We start from the raw sequence: 15,030 nt of genomic DNA, 5'->3' as shown, positions 1-15,030 counted from the left end.
ACTAAAAACTAACTTTGGGAAGCTGAAACACCTAACCTTAGATGTCTATTTTGACAGTGAATCCTGCTCTTGGTGCTTTGAGCATTCTCCTGCAAATCTTCACAATCTGTTTGAGCATTGCTTATCCTCAGTAACACTGACTGCATCATTAGCTAGTTTAGTATTCAGTCATTCACACAGAAATTTTGATTTCTGTCAGTTTAAGACAGTAATAAGTGTAAATAGCCAAAGGTTTAAAAGTTGTAACTTTTCAATGGTTACAGAGTTCGGATATTCTATTGCTGTAGTAACAATGTATGCATAAAGAATGATCGGTAACTATCCTAAGTACAGGCCTGAGGAACAGAAGCTATGTTCCAAAGCGTTTCTCCAGACCATGAGTGCCTGGTAAATTACCACCTGTGTTAGCACAACTCAGTTCTTTCACAGGTTCTGTTACAACTGCTTAATGTCACACCTGAGAAAAAAAAAGTATCTCAAAGTACTGCTTCCACATAGAATTTTAAGTCTTAACCTGGAGATGAAAAAGTTAACTGTCCTTCAAACATAAAACATGTTTCAACCTCAAAGAGAGGAGATATCTAGTAACAGCTAGGATATTTGGATAATGCTAGACATTAAAAGTCATGTAGTATGACATTTTTGAGATAAATTTCTCTTTAGGAGTTAGTACAGTCCTTGTAAAAGTAGATGTGGTATTTATTTCAGTCAAGTATATCCAAGAGAGTTTCTTTTTCTCTAATGCTTAAATCATCTATCTTTCCCAAAGCCTGATCATACAATCCAGCTGAGACAGGTTCCAAGATTATCTCAGGTAGATACCTTGATAGGAAAGATAAATCACAATCCCCAATATCCAAGCAGGTTTTTCTTCTAGCTGAAAATCCATGTAACAATTTCCTATAATAATAAAAGGTTTGTAGTCAGGATTCCCATCTTATATTAAGATGATAAAAATTTAATTGACATAATTTTGAACTCAGTGAATGTACCCCTCCACATATTCATATTCTTCAATAAATGCTGTGCACAAAGCTGTATTGAGGTCTGAGAAACACTTGGGAAATTTCCTGCCCCAGGTACTCCTCCTGTTTCCACCTGTGGATATTTTGCCATCACCCCTGTCACTCATTGCCACAGGTGTTCCACTTTTATGTACCTCTAACACAGAGTGTAAGCATGTAGGAGATGTAAGCATGTAGGAGATAAGTATTCACCTTAGCCCTCATGACACTCCATGAATAGGAACTGAATGGAAAGACAGGTTTTGAGTACTTGGATACTGTGGTTTTACAGCCACAGGTTTTGAGCACTTGGATAGAAACAACTTATGGTTTAACTGTGTGAATGTGTCCCATTCACATTTTTTATTACTCCAACATTGGTCTTACAAACTGTAGAGAGCCTCTCTGTGGACTCCTGAGTTTCCCCATCAATGCAGGCACTGACTGCTATCATATTGACTTTTTCCCCCTTGGTGAATCTTGTTAGGATCTGGTGTTTGATGGCCGTTTATAATGATCCCTATATTCTCTTCTGTCAAAACTTTAGCAGAATACCATCATGCCTCCCTGAGAGTCTCCATTTCCATGTACCCCCTTTTACCCTGCGGTACTCTTTGGAAAAGTTGTTTTCATTACATCTCAAAGGGAAAAAACACTGGTCTTTCATGTACCCTGTAATATTCAGTGAAATGCTAAGACACGAAGCTGCCCATCTTATAATGATTGCTAAAGAGAAATCTGAAAAATAAATATAAATTTTCATTGAAGAAGGCTTACAAGAGAAACAAAAAGCCAAGTTATACAATTCAAGAAGAAAAGGAAAGATTAGGCTAAACCAGCTGTGATATTACACCACCCAGCTTTCAGCTAGGCAACCCTTAAATGGCTTTTCAAATATCTTCTGCAGGAAAGGCAAAAAGGCCTCAATTCTGCTCAGGGCAGCGACTTCGAGAGTGAGAATTTGGTGAGGTGTTTTAAGGAAAGTAAGGTTCTGTTCTGACCAACTATTCAAAGCAATATTCTAACGAGCTGAAAAAGTAACTAAGAACAGCAGTGGAATAAGTAGAGCCTGTTGATTACTACGTATTTATCAGAAAAAATTTAGTGAAGTGACATTAACTAACAAAACGCGAATCAGTGCAAGGCAGGAACCACTTTCTAAACCTTATTTTATTATACTGCTTCTACTGCAATGTTGCAAGCCTTGATTTGGGAAAAGGTTGCAAGCAGATGGAAAATGAGGAATCCTGGGAACATCTCCCCAATTTTACTTAAGTCTTCTTTACTTGAGTATTCTACACCAGCAACAAATCCAAGCAAACGTCAATACAGGCATATACACTTAAACTTTATTGTACATTTAGCTGCTTTAAAAAAATCAGCTACACATGATATTTGCCCATAATTCCAGACTGAATGTAATTGATTCCTACCACACACGAGACCTAGTCTATGCCAAAAATTGTATTTCATTAAGAAAACTATATTATGGAGCATCTGAGATCATGTAACAGACAAAACAGAATGCCAGAGAACTTTTAACTGCCAGTACCCCACAGTGACTGCCTGATTATTTGCAGATGGGATACGGAAAAATTGTGAAATTATTGGAATTTTGAGTCATGTACGAAAGCATTACTTCAGACTGGATGTGTCATGACAAATACCTATTATAATTTGAATACATTCTTAGATTGTGCTTTCAGTGCTTAGAACTAGCTATGCTTTCTTCTTTATACTTATTAACTGAAAAGGTCTGCATTCTTCAAAGCCCAAAACAAAACCCATAGGTGATAGCACAAAATAGAGCCAGTAAGTCAACTGTCAATACTGATCGTATTTATCCAATAATTAAACTAAAAACTAATTTAAATCAATCTCCTTTGAAAAAGCCAACTGTTCAACAAGCACAACAATTGGTCTAGGATCAATCAGTGAACATGAGATCAATTAAAACCAGCTTAAGTTTTTGTAAGAGGACAATTCACACAACTTGAGTTAGATGTCTATTCATTTCAGTGCTCCCACAATGCAGCCCTTAAGCTCTGTTGTAAAGCAGAAATACCACTATCACCCTCCGCTGTCTAGCCAGCACTCTAAGTAGTTCCACATTTAATTAAAGACACAGTATACCCTTTGTTAGCACAGATAGTCTGGTCACTTTAAAGGACTGCTATCGTTTTAGCCACACACACATAAATTAAACTCTGGAAACCATCAAAACCAAACTGCCTTACGATTTTATTTGCACCTACTCTGAAAGAGATATATGCACAAAAGCGCAAACTATTTTCTTCACACAGTTTTATTACTATTTGTAGCAGCTTAACACTGGAGATGTTAAGTCCCTCCCCTTCCAAATAATACCACTAAAAGTGCAATTCTTTCAGAAATTTCTCAGCAGCTTGAGCCACCTGATTTTCAGTGAACTTTAGAAATGTGAAGAGGATGCATGGCCAAGAAAATAGCAGCAAAAGGGACAGAAAATATTAATACATAATATGTGGATAATGAAACATTTTATAATAAGGTGAACCTCCCCACCACTCAAAAAAAAAAAAAAAAAAAAAAGTAAAAAAGAAACAGACGAAGCTTCGGCCAGGCTGCCAGCCGGAAGGCGCTGCAGTAACCTCTCCGTCCACACGGGAGCTGTACTGGCATATTGCACCGCTCCGGCTCAAAGCTCCGGCATCCCGACATCAGCGTTTAGGGAAACAGATGGAGCCCCAACGCACCGTTTATGTCTTTTCCTCAAAGGCATCCGCACGTTTTCAGCGGAGCTGGCGGCACAGCACTGCCCCGGGCGCTGGGCACGGCGCGGTGCTCTCCAAGCCCCGCGGGAGCGGTACCGGAGGATGGAGGGGAGAAGCCGCCTCTCTGCCTGGAAATGTCCACGGAAAGCAGCTTCCAAGTCCGTCCCGTGGACACACCACTCTAACTGCGCGGGCTAACAGCGATCGCCGGCAGCCGCGAGCCGCTGGACCAGGAGCGACGGCGACATCAGCGATGTGCCCTGCCCGCCTCGGGCAGCTCCCAGCGAGACCCCGGCTCCACCGGCCCCGGGCGAGGACACGCCGCGGGGCCCGGGGCAGCGCGCCTACCGCTCGGCACTCTCGTCCGTGGCTGCCCCGGGCTCCGGCCGGTCTCTTCCCATCGGAGCTCGCGTCCACGCCGCTCCTCCCGCTCCCGGCTCGCCCTCCGCACAGGACGGCGGCGAGCAGCCCCGCGGAGCGGTGGCCAGGCGGGCACGGCCCCGCGCCCCGGCTCGGCCCCGCCGCCGCCCCACGTGCCCGCCCGGTGCCCGCGGAGCCGGAGCGCGGCTCACCTGCCGGAGAGCGGCCCTGCCCCGCGGCTGCCCCGGCCGGCGTCCCGGCTGAGTCGCCGGCGCCACTCACTCACCTCTTTTGCTGCGTCTCCAGCGGCCGGGCTGGCAGTGGCCGTAATCCATGCAGTTCAGGATGACCAAGGCAAAGGAGAAGAGGCGAAACTGCATCCTGGGCCGCTGGGTGGGCAGCCTCCTCCGGCGGCAGCGAGGGGCGGCGAGGCCGGCGGCGTGCGGGGCGAGGAGGGGCCGGCGGAGGGTCGCGGGGCAGCGGCTGCCGCTGGGGACCGCAGGAGTTTACACGCTTCTCGCCGCCCTTCTCGGGCGCTGCAAACTCACCGCCGCTTCCAGCATCTCCCCTGTGCTGCGGGGAGAGAGAGGTGAAAAGCCTGGACCCGGGCTCTCCTAGTCCTCCACTGCTCTGGCTCTCCCCAAAAACAAACAAACAGACAGACAGAGAAAAATCACAGCCCGTGTCGGGGCAGGAGCGGGACCGCGGAGCGCAGTCACCGAGAGCCCCAAGCCCGTCCCACGGCGGAGAGCGAACGCTGCCGCCGGCCCCGCGCTCCCCGGGACGGGCTGTCAGCCGGGGCACAGCGCTATTTATCCCGGCGCGGGGCGCTCCCCGCCCACACGCGCTCAGGTCGCGGCACGGCGGGGCGAAGCCGTCCCCCCTGCCTCCCGCGGCCGCCCCGTCCCGCCGCCGGCTCCCGAGCGCGGCTCCGCGCCGCGGGGCAGCCCCGGGCGGGTTCGGCGGGGCGGGCGGCGGGGGCTCCCGGGCACATGCAGGCGGTGTCCGCGCCGGGCCCCCGGCCGCCCGCCTCCGCCCGCTCCCTTTATGCGGCGCGGCGGGGCCGTGCGGGCTCCGCGGGGATGCGCGGCGGCGGCGCGGGGCCCGGTACGTGGGTGGTGCCGGCCCGGCCCTCCCGCCGCACGGCCCCGGCGCCGCCCGGCCCGCGCCCCCGCCTCCGCCGGGCCCTAACGCCGGCCGGCCCCGGAGCCGCTGATGCTTTCGCCTGGAGGCTCTTCCTCAGCGGGTTTCTCCCTCTGCCCGCAAAGCCTCCTCGTCCTTTCTCTTTCTCTGCCCTGCTCACAGCCTGGGGAAACCTAGTCCTCCTCACTTCTCGCGCTGCTCTTTCTCTTTTTTTTTTTTTTATTTTTCCTTTCCCTTTTCTTTACTTCTTGCTAACTATGTGTTTCAAACCTGGATTTAAGACCTTGATTGATTTATTCTGCCCACCCCTCCTTGTTTCTGACTTCGTTAAGTCTGATCTCACACATTTCGAAGTCTCTTCCTTGAAACACCACTTTCATTGTGTTGCCAAGACAGCTCTGGAAGTCCTAAAGTATGACTTCAGTAAGAGATTTGTACTTGTTCTAGCCAAATCTCTACTTGGCAAAGGTATTGTAAAGTTAGTAAAATGGAAATCCCAATAGTACAGATAAGGAAGGCTGAAATGAGGGAAACTAAGATTTTCCAAGTTAATTTAGTTTTGATACAAGAAGATCTGTTAATTCCTCATAACAGCCACTACACTGTGCCATTTATTTCTCTGCTCCTCACTCACAGCCGGTTCCCCAGCCAGGTGTGGACAGACCGTGACTCTTTGCTCGTGGTTCCCATCCCGTTGCGCCTGACCTAATGAGCCCCGTAGGACCTGGGGCTCTGTGGAGCAGGTGCAAAAGCTGGGAGGCAGCGTGGATCTGGTGTGGCTGGTGCAAAGCCAGGTCCAATAAACCCAGCTAGATCCGGGATGGAGGCTGGGTCTGTGCTGGGTGTTTCTGCTCCTCTTTCTTGCTCCCTCCCCCCAAACCCCGCGCCGATAATTCTGGTGCTGAAATACCTGAGCTGCCTCGGGATGGAGCCAGCTAGGTTCTCACAAAAGCAGATGTACTCTTTCCACAGCACAGCTGGCCTTAGAAAGAGCAGAGCTGCATTCATGTGGCACTGTGCCTGAGCTAATACGCCGTGTTAGATCCAAGCTGGTTTTTCATCCATGGCCGGAACTGTCTAAGCATAGACAAGTGAAGTCTGACTATATGGTGTTTGCCATACCATCCTGAGACCTCAGAATTTTTTACTGCATTTATTGTATAATATTCCTCTGGAGCAGAGAAGGATCAGTATCATCAGTTTCCATACAGAAGACTGGTTTACAAAGGGGATAAATGACTTGACTGAAATCAAAATGGTCATATGACACTGAGCCCCGAATTTCCCAAGTTCTCAGATATTTCTGTAATCCCTGTGCTACACTTTTTATATTTTTCTAGTGTAGAATAGTAGCACTACATTAGTTTAATCACTAGTATAAATTATAAAGATTTTTTAAAGTCACATTCCAGTAGGAATTGAGTTAATCCTCAGCAGTTTTGCAGAAGATACCAAGCTGAGTGATGCAGCTGACACACCTAAAGGATGGGATCCATCCAAAGGGACTTGAACAAGCTCAATAAGCGGGCACATGGGAATCTCGTGGGATTTAACAAGACCAAGTGCAATGTGCCCCCTGGATTGGCAGTACCAATATGAGAGCAGTCCTGCCAAGAAGGACTTGGGGGTGCTGGCAGATGAGAGGCTGGACATCCAACAGCAATGTGCACTTGCAGCCCAGAAAGCCAAACATGCCCTGGGCTGCATCAAAAGCAGCATGGGCAGCGGGGCAACAGAGGCAATTTTATCCCTCTACTCTGCTCTCAAGAGAACTCACCTGGAATGCTGTGGGGTCCTCAGCACAGGAAAGACATGGACCTGTTGGAGTGAGTCCAGAGGAGGCCACCACGATGATTAGAGGGATGGAGCACTTTTTGAGGAAACCCCAGGAGAATTGGAATTATTCAGTCCAGAAGAGAGAAGGCTTTGGGGTGACCTAATTGCAGCCTTCCAATACCTGAAGGGAGCCTACAAGAAAAGAGAGAATTTTTACAAGGGGCTGTAGTGACACAAGAAGGGATGTCTTCAAACTGAAAGATAGTAGTTCTATATTAGTTATTAGGAAGAAATTTTTTACTGTGAGGGTGGTGAGACACTGACACAGATTGCCCAGAGAAACTGTGGCTGCCCCATCCCTGGAAATGCTCAAGGTTGGATGGAACTCTGATCAACCTGGTCTAGTGTCCCTGCTCATGGCAGAAAGGTTGGAACTAAATGTTCTTTTAGGTCCCTTCCAATCCAAGCCATTTTTTGATTCTATGATATGAGTATTTTCTGATGCAAAATATTTATTTATTATAATGTCATGATGGGGTTACAATGTGTGAGATTCCATTGTGCTATGCAGAACACCACATCTTTCAGTGTTGTCATAATGTAAGAATTACAAAGATGTGACCTGTCAACTAATTAACACGGATCTAAGAACTCTGTCAGTGAAGGTCAGTCTAGCTCAGTGTCAGTGGTATCCAAGCTGGTTTGGAGTGGATGGTAAGGGCAAGAATGCCAAAAAAAGGCATGTGTATGTGTGGTTTATGGTCTTTATTCTCCCCAATCTGCTTACACAAAGAAACTTTTCTGTAAAACCTTTCACAACTGATGCCATAATTTATTTCAGTCAAGTGTGTTTAGTGTCAGCTGGAGCTCTCCAAGATGTGCAGTCCCTGTATCCACTCATGTTTCATGTGACATGTTGTGTACCCTAGACAGCTAAAAGTGAGCCTTTTTGCTCTAGTACTATCTTTAGAGTATGTGCTTGCAATTTTATGATGCAGTAATAAGAATTGTACCAGAACCCAAGAGATCTCCCAAGTTTTAATGCCAAGGAGAGAGATATCAAAGTACAAGAGGGGGAAACAAAACATAGGTGTTAACTACACTTTTGTGAGGACTCCAGGAAGTAATCTCCTTTACTGTTTCATGTCTACAAACCCGTAATTATGTGTCTTTGACTCTACAACAGCTTTCTAGAGTTTTGGAGTCCTTTTTGCAAACAGTGATATCAGGATCTCCTCACTAACACAGCTCCACTTCTGGAAGAGTCTGAAACAATAGCATGAAAGGACTTTATGACAGGTGTCCTGCTGGCACTGAAGGTGACTGATGTCTGTCAAAGTGTGGTGTCAGTGGCCTGGAAGCCAAACCAGAGTCTGCAGAGCCCAGAACACTTTCACAGTCAGAGGGAAAAAAAAAGTCAGGGGCTCCAAGAGATTAAAAATCAGAGGAAAGAAGAGTGCTGGGATGAGTTCTGTAGGGCATGGTAGACCTCTGTCTCTGCAGCTTCACGCCAGTTAGCAGAGAGGAATTGAGTGTAGGTCAATGGCACCTTGTGTACTGCAGCTCTAGTGATCCCTGCACTCACTCTGAGGCCAGCTTTGTCACAGGCAGGAACTGGGAGAATTATCTGAGCATGTTCAATTAACAGTCATAGAAAGAATGCTTTAGTCAAGGCCCAAGTGGATGATGTGGCAATGATTGAAATATCAGATGATGACAGTCTGGGCAACAGCTTTAGCAATGGGGATAGCTAAGAACAGGTGTATTTTACATAGATCAGTCAAAACTCTAAGCAGCCAAATTAATGCATTTGAATAGTGCTGAGATGATTCATTACACACTGTTCAGAAATCATATTATTTTCTAGAACTAAATTTCAGATAATAAAAAAATTTTAATTTTTATGTGTTGTGCTCCACAGAGTTTTCACTGACTGTAAAATATCTTACCTTCTACATTTCAGCTGTATTAAAGCCAAAGCACTGCTGCTTTTGTGATGTAAAGTAATTGTAATTGAATCTTTCCATTCTTTATTTGGCTCCCTAAGATTTGATCTGTAAGTATTCTAACTTCATCATCTCAAAATGAGCAACACTAAGGTTTACTTTAGAAGAAATTTCTCCATATTCTTATATCTGGGCAACTCATTGCTATGTGAAAGTCATGATCTTTCCTAAGACCAGAATCTCAGCAATAACATATAAGTCTTAGCAGCCTTAATTGCAGTAGAGAAGACATATCTTTATTTTCAGTGAAAGAAATGAACGAATCTGACAAGCTTTATATCTAACCTTCCAAAAGAAATTATATAATATATAAAACCCAGCTTCAAACTTTTTATTTCTAAGTCATTTTTTACCTTCTTTAAATTCTTAAAATACACTTAATTCATTAGTTCTTCAAAATGTCATCTGAAATAATAATAACAATAATGGAATATTGTCTCCCCAAATCAGAGCAAGACAATTGGAGAACCACAATGTTTGGGGGCTGGAGCACTAGTCCTGTGAAGGAGAGCTGAAGAAGCTGGGCTTGTTCACCCTAAAGGAGAGGATTTAGAGGAGACCAAACAGTGCCTTTCCACACCTATGAGGAGGTTACTGAGCAGGAAGTGCCAGGATCCCTATGGAGATGCTGGACAGAAGAACAGGAGACAGTGGTCATGCACTGAAACAGGGGAGATTTGTGCTGGATATAATAGAAAATTATTTTTTCCGAGGATGAGCAAGAACTGGAAGCAGTTTGCCCAGACAAGTTGTGGACTGTCCTTGCTACAGCAAGGCCTTAAGCAGCCCGGTCTGGCCTCTGCTGATTGTGCTTGCTTTTAGCAAGGGCTTGTACTCAGGACCCCCCAATGTCCCTGCCAGGGTTCATGATCTGTCAGTCCTATGAAACCCACGGGCTCCCAAAACAGGCTGAGAGGACTGCCCTGCCCACCTCTGAACACCCACATCCCTTCCATCCAAACCCTGGGGAGATCCAAACATTGTCACCCTCCTGAAACATGATCAAACTCCTGGATTTTTAACCTCCTTATGCAGACTTTGCTCTTGCAGAACTTCCAACAGTGTCCATGAGTGTTTTGCCTAAAGAACAAATTCTTCAAGTCATCAAAGCTGTATGTTTTTATTAAGGGCTCAGAGAAGAAAAGATGGAGAAAAGGGGTCAACATCTCTAAAATACCAACATCTCTTCTGTGCCTCTCAAATATAATTTTCAGTTCTTTCTGAAAAAAAAAAAAGAAAGAAATACTAAAAATAGTAAGAAAAATATATTCTAAATGGTGTGTACCCTCCTTTCTCAGTTTGGACTGGCACCACAGAACAGTTCCTGCCCGCCAGCTTTGGACACAGTGTTTCTCTTGGAGTGTGCAAGAGCCAGTGTCCTCCTGTGTGGATGCTGCATTCTAAAGGTGAGAGTTCAAATTCCAGCCTGGCAGCTGCAGAAAATCCACTTCTTTTGGAGAATGGTGATTTTAGTTTGCCAACATATAGGTCAGAAAATTACTGAAAAATTATTGTATACCAAAGTTCAGGCTTTCTGTTTTGCAATGCTTTTCATGGCACTACAGCTACAGAGGTTGTTTGCAACACACATATATGGGTTTAAATTTGCTCTAATGTGACCTCAACAAAATGGCTTCACAAGGATCTGGAATGCAAAGATGAAATGGTGAGCTGGTATTTGCATAGTTTTTTTACAAAGATTTTACATCATGTACCCTAAGATTTATGCAATCACTGCTTTATCTCACCCCTCCCTCCACAAAAAATCTTAGAGTAGCTGAATTTGGAAGGGACCATGGAAGATCATCTCTTGCTCAAAGCAGAGCTAACTTCAAAGTTAGGTCAGGTTACTGAGAGCCTTATCTAGCTGAGGGTTGAAAGAGTTCAAGGTGGAAGATTCCACCGGTTCTCTGGGTGACTTCTTCCAGTGCTTGACCATCCTCATAGTGAAAATTTTTGCCATATCTCCAGAGAAAACTTTCCTCATTGAAAGTTGTAATTATTGCCCTTTTGCTTTTCTCTGCAAATCCCATCTTCCTATAAGCTCCCTCTTATACCTGAATGTATATATATGTTTGTAGATATATATATATTGAATTATATATATAAAATATGTATAAAATTATATATAGTTATAATATATTCTAAATGTATGTTTACTTTTTATTTCTACTTTGCTTTTCCTCTGTTTTCTTTTCACTTATGCATCTAATGGAGAAAATATTTAAGATATTTCTTAAAAATTATATCCCTGAGACTAACCCCACCATCTTGAAATGTCTAGTTTGTTTTCCCACTCTTTCTGTGGGTTGCAGAAGGAAAGGGAGCAAAGATGATTGTGTACCTGTAAACACAGAATTGTTACCACAACAAGCAATGACAATCAAAACTGGCTTTCAAAATGAGAAAAGTGATATGATGGAAACTTTTTTATTGAAATGTCAGAATTTGTGACTTATTTTGTTGCAACAGAAGCATTGTTCAGCATAGATACATGTTGTATTCAGCATCTTTTCTTAATAGCCTTCTAATTTAGTAACTGGCTTTGGAGATGTCTTCCAAGTATAATTTAGAGATATTTCTAATTTAATGTTAATAAAGGCTAAGTGTTAAATGTTGTGATGGTAAGTGCATGTTTTCTCCAGCATATCTATTTAGCAATAAAGTGATTGCAATACTTGTTGGAATATACAAGAAGTATCTCTGCCAAATGATAATAAAGAAGGGAGTTTTAAAGAATTTTGGACAGTTGAGAATTCTTAGATAAAATCCTGAAATTTGTGAAGTTAATCTACACCAAGTTTCAAAAGTAAAATTGTCTCCAGTAATAAAAAAACGTGTTCAAGACAGTTTTATAATCTGCAAAATATTATACTCTTCCACTGTCACATCATTGCTTACTCCTTGTCTTATAAATTGAGCAAACAGCTCAGGGAAACAAATGAAAAGAGAACTCATGAGCATTCCCTCTGGAACACTGTCATCTCCTTTAGGCCAGCTCAGGAGAGATCTGGAGCAGTAGGTGATCCTGCACTGAAGGAGCAAATAGTGACAGGAACAGGAAGGGGGAGCATGAGCTCAGTGCACTTGGGGTGCCAGTCCCCTACGTGACCTTGTACAAATACCTATACAGAAACCAAGGGTCTTGGTGGAAGGGCAACAAAAGAGCTTACATTCAGTTTTTTCAGAGGAATTGTACAGATTTAACTGAAGACATATTTTTAAAATGTGAGAGCCACAAAATACAGCCTTTAATTTAAAAAAAGTGCAATAAACCACTGTAGAATATTGTTTTGTTTGAGCTTTATACCCTGCCACTCATGATGGGAGCTGAATGTCAGCTTTTACTTCATTGCAAGTTTTGAAGAAGTGTACCATATCTATCTTGTGGAACCAAAATTAGATTGATTTCTTTCCTTAAAAAAAAATAGAGATAAACCATAAGGGGGAAAAAGTGAAAATTTGAGGTCATCATTCTTCAGAACGATTCTTCAAAGTAAAATTAAATTAGAGAATAGGGCAGAGAAACTGTGATGGCAGCCATTTCAACAGCACCCCAGGGGCTGAGAGGGTTACTGGAGCCAAAAGCATGAACCACAGTACATAAGGAGCTGTAGCCTATAACCATGCCTATCTTCTCATGATCAGCACAAAGCCCATAAATCATGCTCCTTAGGGACTGAAAGGCTTAAATAAGTATTAAAGGGCTCAGTCATGCACTGGCAGAATAATACATATGATAATCTGGAGGATTTCATTTCTACTTTATTTTGGACATTTTTCTCTGTCCACTGAGCCCTTTAAAGCAGAGGAGTATGTGAGGCCATGCCAAATGCAGATATTTCACTCTCCTTTCCCTGAACTCAATCCTGAAGTTTTTTATCATCACTTTGAGGGATATTTTCAGATCAGCTGAACCTCTGTGTTGATTTTCACTATTTAATGTCGATTTATCTCCTTGGGGAAAATACTAAGTTAGGGGTTTTTTTTAACTAGCATGAAAATTAACAAAGGGAATATTACAAATCACATGGTTTAGTCTAAAAACAGCTACTGATCATCTTCAATGCCCTCATGACTGTCCCAAACCTTCTTTTACGCCAGTGCTGGTTTGGCACACAGCTGGCAGCTGAATATCTTCTGACTGATAGCTGGCTTGGTGAGTACAACTAATAATATCCCTGGGCCCAAGTCCACTCCCTGCTGTTTTGTACTTCTGGGGAACAGCATCTTGCATAGTAAGCAATTGCTGAAGTATCAAAATCCACATTTTATCTGCCTCTCTTGAGGGATGCAGAGCGATGTAGCTGGGACAGTTTCAGGCAAGGGATTTTTAAAAGGGAATTTGTGTTGTGTTACTGCTGGCCCCTTACAAAGTGTCACCTTCAAAACTTAAAATGTTTTTTTAATATTAGGGGAAGATAAGGTACCTTGTCTCATACCCCTTATACATATGGGATAGAAACTAGGGGCTAAATCCCTGAAGAACATATTTGATTGTCTGCAACTAAATTTTACCTGAATTGCTGCACCTAAATACAAAATAGAAATAACAAAAAATAAAATAAAATAAAATAAAATAAAGCTTGGCTTGCTTCTCAGCTGGAGATTTTAAATGCCATAGCATCATTTAGCTTGATTTCAAAGATCCTGGAAACTGCTTCTACCTCAAAATGGTAAATATGGAAGTGTAGGATCCTCTTCAGCAAACATATTCTCAAACCTTAATTGCAAAGCAAACATGAAATATGCATTATTATTTTCCATCTATGCCCCTAGGCCTCCCAGTGTAGTTTATCAGATGCATTCTGAGAAAATATCCAGGAACAGCGTCCTTGCAAAACACAGCTGTGGTGACTTTGTTAGACAGCAACAGTACCCTAACATTCACAACTGACTATTTCCCATTTGCTTCATGATATCAAAACCTACATCTCTGAATGTATCCTAAGTAATTAGTAGTGGAAGACAGAATGGGGATGAAGTGATCTAAACAATTCCAGGAAATCAGAAGGAAGCAGGAGAAAGAAGCCCGCATTCTAGGAAAGATCCATGCATGGCTCCCTGTTTTCTGTCCCCCAGAAGATTTATGTTTGCATTCATCCATTACTGCCTAAAATATGACATGTGTCCCACTACAGAAAACCACCTTGGAATGGGGGGCTGAGAGCCTTCACCTATAAATTGCCTTTGGAGCAATCAGCCCATGACAAGCTCTGTCCACAAACATTGTCCATCAAGCATCTCTTGATGATTCCATCTAGGGAAGCACACATCTACCAGTGCATGGGGAGCAGTAGATGTGGATCTGAATGTACATTGAGGCTGAAGACATTCTTGAGTATCAATATCACACCTCTCAGCTGAATGGCTCAGCCTGTAAATGACTGCACAGAATCACAGAATAAGGTGAGTTGGAAGGAACCCACAAGGATCACTGAGTCCAGCTCCCAGCCTTGCACAGCACCATCCCCAAAAGTCACACTATGTACCTGAGAGCATTGTCCAATGCTTTCCCTTTTCTTGAACTCTGTCAGGCTAGTGCTGTGGCTACTTCCCTGGGGATCCTGTTCCAGCGCCCAGACACCCTCTGGGTGAAGAACCTTTTTTAATATCCAACCTAAACCTCCCCTGACACAGCTTCAGGCCATTCCCTCGGGTCCTGTCACTGGGCACCACAGAGAACAGTGCCTGTCCCTCCACTTCCCCTCATGAAGAAGTTGTAACCACAGTGAGGTCTCTCCTCAATGTCCTCTTCACCAGGTTGAACAGACCAAGTGACCTCAGCTGCTCCTCATACAGCTTCCCCTCAAGGCCCTTCACCATCTTTGTTGCCCTCCCTTGGACACTAATGGTTTAATGTCTTATATTGTGGCACCCAAAACTGCCCCCAGCACTCGAGGTGAGGCTGCCCAGAGCAGAGCAGAGCAGAGCAGGACAATCCCCTCCCTTGCCTGGCTGGTGATGCTGTGCCTGGTGCCCCCAGGA

At 44.0% G+C, this 15,030-nt stretch overlaps 1 protein-coding gene across 2 annotated transcripts in view; it reads right to left on the bottom strand.

Moving 5' to 3' along the window:
- The window catches only part of RSPO2 (R-spondin 2), a 103,515-nt gene extending 98,419 nt beyond the window's left edge, over window positions 1-5,096 (bottom strand). For both annotated transcript variants that reach the window (XM_064703564.1, XM_064703565.1), the window contains exon 1: window positions 4,404-5,096. In XM_064703564.1, coding sequence (XP_064559634.1) covers window positions 4,404-4,497 — 94 coding nt within the window. In that variant the 5' untranslated portion in view covers window positions 4,498-5,096. The remainder of the gene's footprint in view (window positions 1-4,403) is intronic.
- Between the last annotated feature and the right edge of the window lie 9,934 nt (window positions 5,097-15,030).

The sequence above is a fragment of the Zonotrichia leucophrys genome, chromosome 2, assembly GCF_028769735.1.
Source record: "Zonotrichia leucophrys gambelii isolate GWCS_2022_RI chromosome 2, RI_Zleu_2.0, whole genome shotgun sequence".
Classification (NCBI taxonomy): domain Eukaryota; kingdom Metazoa; phylum Chordata; class Aves; order Passeriformes; family Passerellidae; genus Zonotrichia; species Zonotrichia leucophrys.
Note: the sequence above shows the minus strand (reverse complement) of the source record. Positions and strands in the feature narration are given on the sequence as shown.